General features: G+C 35.0%; 2 protein-coding genes across 4 annotated transcripts; one reads left to right on the top strand and one right to left on the bottom strand.

Moving 5' to 3' along the window:
• The first annotated feature begins 712 nt into the window (after nucleotides 1–712).
• On the top strand, nucleotides 713–2,643 carry LOC124633418 (DCN1-like protein 3). 2 transcript variants are annotated; one of them, XM_047168633.1, is made up of 3 exons: nucleotides 713–906; nucleotides 1,021–1,246; nucleotides 1,323–2,643. In XM_047168633.1, the coding sequence occupies exons 2-3, from the start codon at nucleotides 1,171–1,173 to the stop codon at nucleotides 2,210–2,212; spliced, it is 966 nt and encodes a 321-aa protein (XP_047024589.1). In that variant the 5' UTR covers nucleotides 713–906; nucleotides 1,021–1,170; the 3' UTR covers nucleotides 2,213–2,643. The 2 variants fall into 2 exon arrangements, with proteins under 2 accessions (XP_047024589.1, XP_047024588.1); XM_047168632.1 differs by having other exon boundaries at nucleotides 713–937.
• A 1,776-nt stretch (nucleotides 2,644–4,419) lies between these two features.
• LOC124632927 (eukaryotic peptide chain release factor GTP-binding subunit ERF3A) lies at nucleotides 4,420–14,427 on the bottom strand. 2 transcript variants are annotated; one of them, XM_047167941.1, is made up of 12 exons: nucleotides 13,992–14,427; nucleotides 11,228–11,553; nucleotides 10,715–10,820; nucleotides 10,455–10,601; nucleotides 10,221–10,366; nucleotides 9,718–9,872; nucleotides 9,234–9,351; nucleotides 8,606–8,809; nucleotides 8,296–8,454; nucleotides 7,989–8,093; nucleotides 7,507–7,675; nucleotides 4,420–7,334 (listed from the first exon to the last, which is right to left on the bottom strand). In XM_047167941.1, the coding sequence occupies exons 1-12, from the start codon at nucleotides 14,227–14,229 to the stop codon at nucleotides 7,291–7,293; spliced, it is 1,917 nt and encodes a 638-aa protein (XP_047023897.1). In that variant the 5' UTR covers nucleotides 14,230–14,427; the 3' UTR covers nucleotides 4,420–7,290. The 2 variants fall into 2 exon arrangements, with proteins under 2 accessions (XP_047023897.1, XP_047023898.1); XM_047167942.1 differs by lacking the exon at nucleotides 13,992–14,427 and adding an exon at nucleotides 13,672–13,878.
• Nucleotides 14,428–15,503: the final 1,076 nt, after the last annotated feature.

Genomic DNA, 15,503 nt, shown 5'->3' with positions numbered 1-15,503 from the left:
CAGTTAAGATGAGATGTAAATATTTTTTTAATAAAAAGTATTTTTTTATTTACAACGTCATATAATTTTCTGAGAACCTCCCTTCGAAACCTCCCTTCGAGAACCTCCTCGTAGTAGTCGGGTAGTCGGTTAATAATAATGTATGCGTATTTTACTCGCCTTGCTCAGAAGTTGCCTAGCTATTTACTATATATCATATGATATAAATAAATGATGATATATATTTTAGATGTGCCGCGCTGCGCTGAGCTGTAGTTCAAGTGCAGTCTTAAGGCAAGACCGCACTTAGCGACATTGCGCGACGCGACACGTAACGACAAAATATTCTTTGTAAGAAATTGTATGAGGTATAACGCACTATGCAGCAGCGGAACTACGCGACGCGACACTTCACTTTTTTCAAGTTTTGGTTTAAACGAGAAGTCGTGTTTGAAATGGCTTTCGACGAAGAGAAATTAATTATGTTAGTCAGTCAGTATCCTGAGATATATGATCATCAAAATGAACATTATATGAATTCAAGAGAGTGACAGCCAAGCGAGTGACAGACAAAATTTGCTGCAAACTGTCGCAGCACTGCAGTTCAAGTGCGGTACGATACCTATAGTGTCGTTACGTGTCGCATCGCTCCACTGCCGCGGAGTGTCGCTTAAGTGCGGTCCTACCTTTACCTTAAATGTTTTCCCATCTCTAAATTATATCTAAATTCTATACTTGTCTATGGTATATAATTGATATGTCAAATTGTCATTAAAGATCGTGAATAGAAAATGTAATAGAAATAAACGAGAAATTTCTTTTTCTACCCTAACTATTGCACAGGACGTAATAGAAGATCAATGGATTCATTGTTATGAAAAAGTCAAACTCTTTGCTGACGATTGATTTGATTTTAGTCTGATTATTGTAAGTTATCTGAAAAGGATATGAATTTCTGGTAAGCAAATCAATGGGTACATTTTATCAGTACCTTTGTCATGTGTTTACTTTGTTATCCTTTAATTTTATTATTTATTTCAGGTTGTTGGCGAAACAATTTGAGAGGACGCATCAACAGACTGTTTTTTATCATTATGTTTTATTGCATTTATGATGAAAAACTTGTAAAGTCTGTTTCTGTGCTTGCAAAGATTTTTATGACTGTCAAGTTATTTGAGCAGAATTTGTCCAATGGGCCATTGTCTAAGTTGTTTCAAAAACCAAGCTAATGCAGACATTACTACTTCTCCTCATAGGAAAAAAGATGGTGTGTATTTCTAAAATATAGTGTAGTCATGTCTTTGTTCTCTTAGATATACCTATTATAAACTTTACTGTTACAGAGCTGACAGATATAGCAGTCACAGTTTCTGTTTTTCCACAACAAGAGCCACTTCTGCATGACAATCAAAACAGCATTAACAGCTTAAGGAACACAAGCACATCTCAAGTATCAAGCACCAGGTCTGGAGAGCAGAGCCCTGTTGATATAATCAATACTCAGAAAACACATTTAGTTTCAGAAAAAGTACCTAAACCATTTTATCAGAAATTGCCAACCATACCCAGGACTATGTCATCTTTGGGGGCAAATGATTCCCGCATATCTGAGTCTAAAATTAATCAACTTTTTGATCAATACAAAGATTCATTAGAAGATGCTATATTGGCAGAAGGAATAGAAAATCTTTGTAATGATTTACAGCTAAATCCTGATGATTTTAAAGTTTTGGTTTTGGCCTGGAAATTGAATGCTAGTCAAATGTGTAGGTTCACAAAATCTGAATTCATTCAGGGCTTGAAAAATATGAAAACTGAATCTATTAAGGGTATTCAACACAAATTGAATGAGATCACAAGTGAACTCAAGAGAGACACTGAACAATTTAAGGATTTGTATAGATTTACTTTTAAATTTGGTTTAGATGTCAGTACTGGCCAGAGAATACTGCCTACAGACATAGCTATTGTACTATGGCGTCTGGTTTTCACAAACAATGAGCCTCCTATTTTGGACAGATGGTTGTTGTATTTAGAAAAGAACCCACACATAAGAGGCATTCCAAAAGATACATGGTATATGTTTTTAAATTTCTGTGAATTCATTGGGGATGATCTCAGTAGTTACGATGACACAGAGGCTTGGCCTAGCCTATTTGATGATTTTGTGGAGTATGAAAATGATCAAATGAATCAAAATGTCAAGAAGAATGATATCAAACCACAGGATTAATGTCCATTGCCAAATTTTAGCTTCTGTAGGTACTTAATTAAGATATTGAGACTGATAATCTGATAATGAATGTTCAATGATGTTAGTCTTGTATCTCTGGTGAAGTTAAGTGTTAATAAGGTAAATGAATGTATTACTAGTATGATGTACTGAACAAAATTGAGTAGGTACATATTGTGAGATTTAAAAATGTACATAAAGTACTTTTATATTTTATAAATGTTTATCTTTAGGTTTATTTTTAAAAATTATTTAACATTCCAGTGATGGAATTAGACAAAATTGTGTAAATATCGTTTTTAGTTGCATCAAAGGTACCTTCTATTTCTTTAACATTGTATATTTTTTACATCTACCTTTCTTTGTTGCTATTTGTGGAGTCTAAATCTTGCACAAAATGAACATTGCCTGAAAATAATTAAATAAAAATAGTAAAGAAGTTTTATTTAAAAATGGGTATGATGAAGGATAAGCGGATTAATGACTAGAAGTCCCTTCACACTAGAGGATTTTCCGCTCAGTTTTTATATGTGCAACAAAAAACCTGTCGAGCGGTTTTTTCACAGACTCCTATACGCACGACGCAAATTTTGAATCATTCTGTTGGCCGAACTAGGCCAGCGCGCTAGGGAACGACACGCGATGGCGTAGGTAGAGGTACGTTTTGGAAGCGAGCTGTCGACTTCATTACGTGCACAACGACTGCACACTGAATTCGTCCGCAGCTGTACTACTGGAGTGAGTAGGTTCATAAGGTGGGCCGATATATGTACTATTAAATTTCGCATTAAAATGAATAATTGTAAGAACAACAAAAATGCGTCAACCCTAGCTAGTCGTAACCTCTATTCGCCAATACGAATCAAATAAGACGTGGTCTTTGCTGTACACCGATGTGAAGTGCCCCTTATTATCTGTTTGTGCACCTCTAATATATACGTATATAACGATACTTTTACCGATGTGTGCATACAATTTTCGAGAGTTGCCCGCGATTTGCATCATCAGATCCTGACCAGGGGCCCGATTCTCCTAATTTTACTTAAGCAACACGATTCACGTTCGACTGCGATCCAATCCCGACTCGATTACGATTGAAACGTATGTGGCATTCCGCTATTTTTTATTTGAAATAAACGTTTTTATCCTTTTCTGTCATTCAATAATGAATCATTTTGTCTGCAAATGATTAACTATTCATCATCAATCAAAAATCATTTTGCAATCGTAAATCATTTGCAGACAAAATGATTCATTATTCAACGACAGAAAAGGATAAAAACGTTTATTTCAAACAAAAAATAGCGGAATGCCACATAAGCTTCAATCGTAATCGAGTCGGGATCGGAACTCAGTCGAATCGAGTCGAACGTCAATCGTAAGGCGCTTAAGTAAAATTAGGAGAATCGGGCCCCAGACCAATCGCAAACCAATCGAATGTCGTTGGAATACGATTGTTCTTATATTGGTAGCAGAATGCCCGATATGATTAAAACTGCTATTGCGATCCGATTTCTATTCGATTTTGACATTATCAACTTAGATTGGTCTGCGGAGAATCGGGCCCCTGATGACAAAAAGACCAAACTGCTAGTACCTACACACTATCATATAAATAACTGGCTTCCGCCGCGTGGTGTGTTGACAAAAAGCAGCCTGTTAATCCAGGGTATCACCTATCTACATACCTACCTTTCAACCAAATCGGTCCAGTCGTTTTTGCACGAAGGAATAAGAAACATAATATATTCTCACAAACTTTCACATTCATAATATTAGTAGGAAGTAGGATTCTACGCAACAACTCTCCATGTAGGGTATACGAATCTTATATTTTTATTTTCGAAGTTTATATTTTTATCTTTTAAACTCTACTACTTTTTCTAAATCTGTTTTTTAAACAAATATAAACAAATTCAAAACAACGTATGTACCTAAAAATCTACAGCTCTCTATGTAAGCGCTTTATATGAAAACTAGCTAATGGCCAAACGTTCGCGTAGCGGAAACTTGAATTTCTCCGAAGTTTATGCATGCATTGATTTCCCAGAATCCAGGCTGCTTTGAGAAAGGTATTTTGACCTTACTCAGGAATCGAACTCAAGACCCCGTCATACAGACATCTAAGACCATGGGGGAGTCAGATCTGATAGTATTTTCAGTAGGTGTGAATATTTCGTCAACATGTGACATGTGAAAAAAGTAAGTGCCATAGTATTAATAAAATTTTATTTTAAACAAAATAATATAGTCGCAGCCTGCCAGTGCTCGGTCGGTGTCGAGGCGCGGGTGACGCCCACGCAGCCCCCCGCAGCAACATAAAGGCACTACGGCGTCTCCGCGCCCTACTTCCCTCTACTGAAGCATGTCCAAAACAAAAGCATGGGGTGAACCGGCTCGGGGGACTACGTGCGCCTCACATCTTGTTCTGATATACACAAAATATGACATTATACAAACGCCCTTAAATGTAAATCTGATTATATTAAAAAAGCTGACAATTTATAAATTCATAATATACATTATCATAACGATTCGGAGTTTGGGCCGACGTTGTAAGAAATAATATTCGTAAAGCGAACCCCTTTACATATCTTTCCATAAGTACTCTCAATGTTTCTACAATAATACTTTATGTATGATTAGAAATGCGGGCGTTTCCAAGTATTTTATCGTAGAGTGTATAGTTATCTAGTGTAATACCAATATATATTTAGGAATATGTATAATATAATGTTGTCCATTTTTTTGCAGAAATTCAGTCGTATTCTTATACAAGACATCGTTACCACCATAGATAAAGAATAATAATAAATAGAATAATAAATAGATGGTCAATCGAGTGATTTTAGTAAAGCCAAAATCGAAATACACCAGCTGAGCGACTTAAGTGTGAATAAATGTACTTCTATCCTCAACTTCGACACCGGTATTTTTGGTGTTTCTAGTTTTTCATGGTAGGAAATACTTTCTTTTTCAAAATAGGACTGGTTGTGTATAGGGCCCCCAAGCTGTTTATTTTTGGACCCATTCTGTCACTCATAGGTGTCTATAAAACGGTAGTAGGATCCTAAATCTACGGTTACAGCACTTTTCATTCCAAGTATTGCTGTCTCGATAAAAATAGAAATCTTTGTTTCGCCCCCGCATCGGCCATTAAACCAATAAATAATCTATTATCATAATAAGATAAAAATATTGCAGGTTTATAATAAGTAACATTAAAATAGATGAGGCAAACTAATATTGTTATGCTCAAGTATTTAAGTTTAGCTTCAACTGACATGAAAATAGTATAAAGAATGATGTACTGTAATTATAGCAATTTTTAAAATAAAACATAATTTAGTTTTGTAATAGAAAACAATATTATAATCCATAATATGAGAGAATATTATAATCAATGTAGTAAATATGTGCGCCTCACACAACATGAAGATACTATAGAATATATTATGTTAAAAATTGGTCACATTACAATTTATTAGAACACTAAACTGAATTATGTAGTTTATAAATACCTAAAATTGTTGGAAAGTACATGACCGAAAAAATAAAACAGCATTTATATAAAATTGAAGCCAGTAACAAAGGTTCTTGGTAGCGGCTAGCGATTTATGTGACGTTGGTTATGATAATACGCTAATGACAACGCTTTAGCATATGTCATGTGAAAATGATAATTACATTTACATTACAATATATTTAACTACCTTGTTTCTGTTGAAGACACATATTATTTTACACTATTTTGCTTTTATAAGTGATACTGTTGTATCACTGTTAAAAAATGTGTTAATTCAGCTTTATGTGTTGCTTTATTTGTGTGAATTACCTTTATTCCATATTTTATATTATCTTCGTGTGTGAGACGCTTTAGTGATCACCACATCAAAAGCAAACTTAGTGTTATATTGAAAATATAATTATCTAGTTCGACTTAATGTTCAGTAGGTATTTAAAAGCGAATCACTAAAATTGCTGACAACTCTTTCCTAGCATTTAGTGGGATGATCAATTAAACAATTTACATGAGAGCCTTTTCCATCGAAAATCACCACGCTCATGATAATAGAAGTAGTATACAGAAATAATTGCGGCTTATAATGAAAAAAATATATAGTATTTCATTGTCCATTATAATAACTCACAAAAGTTCCAAGCATTTGAATACTAAAATTCTACGCGATGCTCGTGGGGAATGGACGAATAATTTAGGGTTACAAATAAACCCCGAGGCAGGATGTTAACAATATCAAAATGCACACCATACATTTATGAAATATTAAATACGTTCCTAAAATATGTTCCGGGTAGGTCAGAAGACAGTATATTTAAAAAGTAAATATGCAACCAGTAAGGTTATGCAACAAGATGTTGCATGTCGCAGCCGAATTCTATTTTAAGCATTATATGGTATCGCGTAGGCAATTGTAACGTGTTTGTATTGACAAAAGTGCTATCTTTGTTTAAAATGAGCAAAAAATAACCACTACAAATCTCTGTTAGGTTCGCGTTTATGGGTAGGAATTTCAAAATCCGCATTCAAGAATTGGCTACGACACTGTTATAAATTAGAGCTTAAACATTAAAGTAAAATTCACTTGAATGATAAGTAACAGTAACAAACGTAAGAGCATCGTGACGAATTCAGTAAGTGTTGTGTTGCTTTATGGTTGAGACTTACAGCCGGTTGCATAAAAAACATTTTACATATTTGTAAAAGTGATCGCGTATTTTTTAAAGATGGCTGGTTCTTGTTGTTTTACGATTAATGATTTAATTCTGTCTGCAAATAAATAAGAAATAAAAGATTCTGAGAAAACAATATCCAATTATTAAAATAAACATTTAGTTATCTGATGCAACCAGCCATAAATAATATTACATAAAACCTAGCTGTTCTATGCTATTGAGAAAATGCGAAATGATTTATTTAGTGATCATGATGAAGCAATACACTCGAGCTCTCACAGGATACAGATCCCAAAATTCAGGATTACATTATTACATGCATTCTCTGTTGATATAGGTTTGGAAAGGCCTATCCTAGCTAAATTACAAATTGTAGTGCCAATTTACTCAATCACCTTCAGGACTTTACCAATCGCGATGGTTTTATCTGAAACAAAATTATTAAAAATTAGTTACGTTAACCTCAATAAATTCTTGATTAACCATAAAAATATTAAAAATATCTTAAAAAAAAACCAAAGATATTTTTGAGCCTTATAAGGCTCATCATATTTAAGCATTTTAATGATTCTGTAAACATTGAATCTAAGTTTACTCACTCTCATCTCTTAATGTGAACCTGCCCATTTGAGCAAATTTTTTGAATGGTTCTAAACATATAATTCCCGCGCATTCTATCCTCATGATAGCCACTTGATCTTGCTTCACAAAGCGGGGTCGCGTCTTGGACTTTTCGCCAGTCTTTTTGTCTACCAGACAGATTAGCGCCTGCAAGTAATAATTATGAGTTGTCAATTAAGTTTAAATTAAGTTATCATTAGAAAGTACTGGAAAGCAGTAAATCTTGCTGTTTACACACTTGTAAATAAAATTACGATAAAAGTATCTTAATTATTATTTTCGACGTTAAAATTCCATATATGAGATGATTCACGCGGTTCTTGCGTCCTAAAGGTGTTCCTCCCGCACCGAGATAACAGTGGTCTCCATTGAAGGCCCCTCCGAATTTTTTCTCAATCGATTAAGCCACCTTGAAAGAGTTACAAGTACATATCCAAGTCTCAGTATGAGTGTGAATTACCTTTACGGTGATTTCTTCTGCTGCGCAATGTATATGCATAACTGCTGAGTAACCAGCGCAGATAATAGATTTGTGTTCAAGAATCACGACTTGAGCGTCGAACACCTGTAATTGACACAATGGTATGCATTAACTTTAATTTTTTATAACACAATTGATCAACAGACTAAGTGAAGATTTGTAAGTATCTAATACTGTGTAGTTTACGGCGTGCATCGGATTTATAATATAATAAACATATCATCATATGGGTTTATGACTACATTATAATTATTTACAATTGCTACAAAGCTATTTGACTACACACCCTTCCAGTAGTGATAGGTTCGGCAGTGTCACAAAGAACGAAGCCAGGCGACACATCTTCCTCCTCAATTCCTTTGAGCTTGACTTTTACATTTTCTCCAGGACCAATTGATGTCACTTCAATGTCGTCAGACCATAACTGGTCTACAGTGACTTGTACCTGCATTTAGAAAATACATTGTTGATGTTTAAATCCATCTCGAGTCTTAAAAATAACAATAATATTTCTATAATAGTGTTGAATATCAAGTCAAAATATTTTAATTTTAGGTTATTTTAGCTATCAATGCCCGATTTCGAAAGTTACTTACCCTATTTGGCATAAGGAATAGAGCAGCACCCTTGCGAGTAACACCTGCTTCCACCTTCCCCATGAGTACAGTGCCCATGTCCTTGTATTTGTCCACCACAGGCATTATGAAGGGGCCATCCATCTTGCGATTGAGTGATGGAAGTTCATCAATTAGTTGAATGAAGGATGGACCACGATACCACGGACAGATTTCTTCAGTTACCTGAATAAATACAAATAAGATGTCAAAGGCTACATAGAATGATTATTACCCACACACAGCATTGCTGAATTTTTATCGTCATTTTGGTAATGCGACAACTTTTGTGGTGTTGCGCGGCTGCGCTCTTAGAGGCAAAAAGGAGTATGCAAATAACTGACTTGGGCCTATCATAATTGCCTTTGTATAGATAACCCATCTGGTTATTTTTTTCCTTCCAGTTTAATCAAATTAAGTATAGTAACAGAGTTTCAAATGAAGATATTGGCTATCTCAAACAAACAATATTCCTTGTTAAATCTGCTTGTATGACTCTAGTGTCTACACATAACAACTGCCAAAGACATTATATAAAAATGTACAATAATATAAAAGACAGCTTTTTTAAAACGTAAGTCAAAATATTGAGTCAAATTTTTATGCTTACTTTCTGAAGTAAACCTTGTCCAGTTTGTCCTGATACGGGGAGGAACGACAAATCCTTTGCTGGATTGAAGCCTAACTTTTTCAGGTAAGGCATGATTTTGTCTCGACATTCATTGTATCTGAAAAAAAAAAAAAATGACGTAATATTATGATTGACAAGCCAGTTTTAGAAAGCATTAGTAAGAAGGCAAGCATCAGTGCTGGCACTAGTGTGTTGGCCAACACTTAGCCTGTTTAAACAGTCAGTTTGACCGGCTCATTAGTAACACTCCTGTGGTCTGCAGGGCAGTGGGGGTAATTACAATGTCCGCTTTCTTAAATAATATTAAAGTCAGCAGTGATGCAACAACCAGCAAATGTATTTACACTTGGTTAATATCCGATTAGCACTACTTGTCTCTAATAAGGAGTATAAAGTAAACGCTTTTATGAGATTGTAATTTAAAGAGTTAAAAGAAGGTAGTACAGCTGCGGTCTTGACGTACCTTTTCTCATCCCAGTTCACAGTTGGGTCATCCATCTTGTTAACAAGTGCAACTAAATGTTTGACACCTGCAGTTTTTGCCAACATAGCGTGTTCTCGAGTTTGACCCCCTCTATCAAAGCCCGTTTCGAATTCACCTTTACGAGCAGAGATTACCTGAAGGAGAATAGATATTTATGAAATGCCATAGCCATATTCAAAGGTCGTAAGGTGCGAGGAGTTTAGTTACCCCAGGACATGGACAAAACTGAATGAAATAATTAGTTTCACAATAAAAATCAACTATTTTCTTATAACAGCAACATTGCTCATGTGATTGAGTTGTGTTGACTGTAGTGTCATCTGAAAAGATTGATCTCATCTGGAATAATAAGCCAAAATAAATATAGGAACTGAAGGTTATATGATAATGGACATATGTTTTTGTAATATTGATATTATTTTCCTTAAAAGTTAGAAACTATTTTAAAATATGTAAATACTAAGAAAAAAAAACATACATACCAGGACAGCTAGATCTGCCTGGGCTGCGCCACCAATCATGTTTGGTACAAAACTTTTATGGCCAGGAGCGTCAAGGATTGTGAAATGCTTCTTGTCAGTCTCAAAGTATGCTCTTCCAACTTCAACAGTCTTACCCTTGTCACGTTCTGAGTAAATAAAAAAAAAATAAGTATAGTTTCCTCTCACAAGAAAAATCGTTTTATATTATACATGTATATACATATTTTTCTTTACCTTCTTGATTGGTATCAAGTGCCCATGATAAATACCAAGACTCCCTGGATTTCTCTCGCGCTTCTCTTTCGTACTTTTCAAGTGTCCTTTTGTCCACCATTCCAGTCAGTGACATAATTTGGCCACCAATAGTAGACTTCCCAGCATCTGTAAAAAATAATTTTATAACCTGTAATTTTATGTTTTTTTCTGAGGTTTTAAATTACTTAGTTTTAATATTTTATGGCTTTTAAGGCTCGATCATAATTGATTTTACGCACCTACGTGTCCTATGAATACAACATTCACGTGTTCTTTTTTGCTGCAAGTGTCTTCAACACGTGGCGGCTTTTTCTTCGGGATTTTCTTAGTGGCTTCGCCGTCCTCCTGTAGAGTAAAAAGTCCAAGGTTATAATAACAAAATAATAAAATGATAAAAGTTTCTGATTGACAACAAATACAGATTAATTAATTACTTTTATCGTCATGTTTTTCGATTAATTAACTTATAAATAAAGTGAACAAGTTTAATTATTAACAGCAGTGACAACGTCAGTCACTGCTATAGGCGTGTGTCGTACAGTGTATGGTAAAACACTAAAAATGTTGTGGTGACGTAATAAGATAAAATTGATACCTACATATTTGGAAATACCGTGTCAGAATATGAGGATGTTATGTAAAAGTTATTACAAAGTATGGTAGTTAAAATATTAACACTTTGAGGATAAGGGATCCTCTAAATGTAATAAATGAGCTCTTAGAGCGTAAATTCTGCAAGTAGTTAATCTAACCTGTTGTTCAATTTCTTCATCTTCAGGTTCGTTGTTTTCTTCAGGGGTAAGTAGAGCGTCATCAGCTTCAGCCTCCCAGCTGTCAGCCGTGGGGGAGACATCAGTTGGTACCGGTATAGCGCCGGCAGTAGCCGAAGGCGCGGGAGCATCGGGGGTTCCTACGGCAGGGGTTCCATCGGCTGGAGTGCCGGAAGCCGGCGTCCCTGAGGCCGGCGACGAAGCCGCGGGGCTTCCAGCGGCGGGAGGCACGGGAGGCGGCTCCTCCACCCGAGGCGAAGCCGACGCAGCTCCACCATCACCGCTTTCACCGCCAACGTCACCGCAACCTAAAATCATACACAATATTTACAATCATGTGTTTAGGATGAACTTTTCTAATCCTTTGTTTCAGCTGTTAATTATTATTTCACAGGCAAACGCAGATTCCAGCTCTGACATGGATAGCAAAATAGTTTTTTGTGATAGGCGGTTACTTTTGTATAAATGAAACATTATAAAAAGTAATTAATTGTAAAATAATAAATTTATATCATTACATTGTAACACAGCTGTGTTGCCAACAAGTTTCTTCTTCCCAGCCATATAACTTGAAAGCAGTGAAATGGGAAGTTTTTGGGAGTGCTCTCCTAAGTAATTGACGTGAAATAGTGCTAATTTAATTAGCCTAATTACAATAAACATATTGTGACTTTGGAGTCCTTTATGTGCTAGGACCTTATGTACAAAGGGGCTTAAAAATGTTGCTAACATGCTGAAGCAAACAGTTAGTGAGGTGTGAGTCTGAATGAGAAAATCTAACCTTGGAGAATATCTATGAAAATGGTTTTACCTAATGCTGTACCAACACCTGGTAGGAACTTTATAGTTGATACATTTTAGAGGTATTTTTAGTGATTGATGTGGTATTATTACATTTCTTTGGAAAAAACATCTGTTAAAATTTTTCCATACCTTTTATTAATAATGGTTAAATTAAGAGGTTAATATTCTACAGGTCTGCTTTGGTAATCGGGTTTTATAAAATGTACTACTGTTAAAACCAACATGTTTTAAGAGTAAGTATCATTACTTTGGTCTGCTGCAAAACCAATATATTTTTATTTAGGGAAGCAGATCTACAAGCAGACAAACAGTCTCTCCTAAAACGCATGATTATACAAGCCTTCTTATAAGGTGCTCCCTTGATGGTCAATATCATTGCACAATATAATAACCCTAGATGTCAATATCCACGGTCCACATTCAACAGCATAAGGCAAATTTTCAGGAAGCTATCTCCATTTGAGTGAGCACTTAACATAAGTTAAACCATCTTGATATGAAATTCTATGTAAAATCTTGTTGTTGTTGTTACATTGATAACTTTTAGTTAATCAATCTGACCATTATTTTAAACATGAGGTTTTTTTGTTTAATATTTACCTAGGTAAACTGTCCTATCAGGATTGTTTACTTGTAATTAAGTGGCTAGTTAAATGGATATAATGAATAAAGTATAATTCACTATACAGTGAACTGTGAAACTATTTTTGATCTAAGGTAGTAAAGGAGATTGGGATTCCTGGGCTACCTGTGATCAGTCATGAAATTGGTATTGAACTTATCGCAGTATCACTCTTACAATATATATTATATAGTAAGGAATAACTTATACCATAAGTGTTGTCCCATGGGACACAATGGATTTTCTATTGTTCTCGAATTAGCGGCATTCAAGAGATTAATTACACCATGGGTATAGAACTGGATATAGTGATTATAGGACCATACTACATCCATTAGGACCAAAACCATCACTGGCCGCTGATAGCATAGGCTCCATAGAAATTTGCCCTTTCTCCTTAGGTATAAATGTCTATTCTTCAACAGATTAATTAACCTTATGGCAAACATGATGATTTAGACTATGACTAAACAGTTATTAAGGGACATATCATAGATACAACATGCTTTTGGTTACCAGCTGTTAGCATAATAAAATGACATTGAAGGGCAACAAAAATCACTTGGAATGATGTATTACAGTACAGGAACATATATTTACTCATAAGATTATTCATTGACTCATAACTAACCTCAATTTTTTTTTTCATCTTTGTCAGCAGTACTTGTAGTCGATCAAAATTAAGTACTATAGTTGACTAGCTATAATAAGGGCACATTTTTATCATATTCTTTAAGCCATTGATAAAGCCAAGTATGACAAATGTATTAAGAGGATAATGTAAGCAAGGATGGTAATTTGGAAAATCCAAATTATGTATTTTTTGGACACTGTCTTGTTCATAATGTCAAAAATCTGTCATGTTTTATTTACTCATGAACAAAGCTTAGCTTAGGTCAATGAAATGAGAAACTGCACTGTGGGCAAGTGAAATATCTTTAAGTGTATGACAGAGAATAAGTATATAGCTAATGTCTTACTGATATTAAAATATACACACCTTTAGCCATGATCTTCGTCAATATTGGAGAATCTATTGTTTAATATCGATATTTAAAACCGAGAGAAAGTTATGAAATAGCAAGTATACGCTTTTATAGTTATAAAGTCGCGCGCCGCGTGTCGAGAAATAACCCGTTAGAACTGGATTTAGAAAAAAAATAAAGTCATCGAACGTATGTTCCGCTTTAGTAACCGTTTGATTTTCAGGTTGTGTACTGGTACAGTGAAGGTGACAACTTTGGTAAAACAATGTATTCACACAAAATTAAACTTGAAAAGCTTCAATGCAGATAGATATGACAAGACATTATGACTTACCGTTTAAGACAGGACTTCCCACAGATTTTGTTGATCCACTTTCAGATTTTTGTGGAGTAGTGGGGGTTTCGGAATCGTCGGTAGCCTGTGAAGGCTTAATAAAAGAAGGCACGAACTCCACGGCATTAACGTTCAACGTGGAAAATTTAGCAGACACATCGTCCGAATCTTTTGCACCTTGTTCACTTATGAAATCGGCTTGACTCTCCCAAGAGTCCGGAGCACCGTTATTGGACATTTTAGTAACAGACAGTGTAAATTTCTTAAATAAGTCTTTCTTTTCAAGTTATTTTTATGATTAAACGCGTTTTTTTCTCGATAGATCCGCGTGTGTCTTTATCTGAAACCGGAAGTTCATGGCAATTTGCCAAATAAGTAGTAGTAGAGAAACAATCACTTGACACATTAAATCAAAATAAAGTTATCATCTTCGTAACTGAAAACTCTTAACTATTTATTATGTAATATTTTTTTCCAATATGAGATAGTTCAATCTAAATATGTATTTTAATTTTACATTAAGTAATATATATTATGATTACTTCCGGTGAAATTCTGCCATGATAGATTTTTCGATTGCCATACGAATGAAATTAAACGGAAACAGGTATTTTTTTAAATGAAAAACCTAAATGACTAAAAACACAATACATGTCTCTAGGCAATAATTTATTTATTAATTTAAAATATTCAATATTACCTCTTTACCGTCTCTAAGTTTACAGAATTCTGTTGATCGTCTAGGTGCCGCCTAAAATCAAGAACAAATCTATCACACGTAACAGCTCACTTACTGTTAGGTAGCCCTTAGACATACGATAACATTGCGCAATATTACAATAAAAGCATTGACATCCTTTTTTGTATAGTTTTCTTAGATTATTTATGTTTAATTAGCTATTAATGTACATATTTACATGACGTAAAAAAAAAAACCTTATTTATACATATTATTTCTTAGATTAAGTTATAAAAACAATTTAATGTTCAATCGCTATATTATTATCTCTTTGACACGCCATTTCATTTGCGTGAACGGCTGGACTGATTAATATAAATTAGAATGGAGGTAGCTTTTTTTTTTGTTTAGCCTATGCTGTCCCACTGCTGGGCAAAGGCCTCCCCCAAAGCCTTCCACTTTTCTCTATCCATCGCTGCTTGAGGCCAGTCCGAGAGGAAGCTGTCCAAGTCTTCCCTCCAGCGTTTCCTTGGTCTCCCTCTCGGTCGCCTTCCATCCTCCGGGATCAAAGTGGATCCCGGAGGAGGTAGCTTACACCCGGAAAAAAGACAGAATAGTTTTTTTCACCATCCGGCCACGGGAAGCAGCTACCTCAGGATGCAAGTGAAACCGCGGGTGGAAGGTAGTTGAAAATAAATAAAAATCGAAATATTACGCTGTCTTACTCTTCACTATTTCAAGTTTACAAAATATCGCAATATTGCGAAAAGTAATTGATTGTCAACGCTGACCCTTAGGTATCCAATATTCATAGTATTCTATAGCTCCCAGTA

The sequence above is a fragment of the Helicoverpa zea genome, chromosome 9 (assembly GCF_022581195.2).
Source record: "Helicoverpa zea isolate HzStark_Cry1AcR chromosome 9, ilHelZeax1.1, whole genome shotgun sequence".
Taxonomy (NCBI): Eukaryota; Metazoa; Arthropoda; class Insecta; order Lepidoptera; family Noctuidae; genus Helicoverpa; species Helicoverpa zea.
The sequence above is the reverse complement of the archived record's forward strand: the minus strand, read 5'-3'. Positions and strand labels throughout refer to the sequence as shown.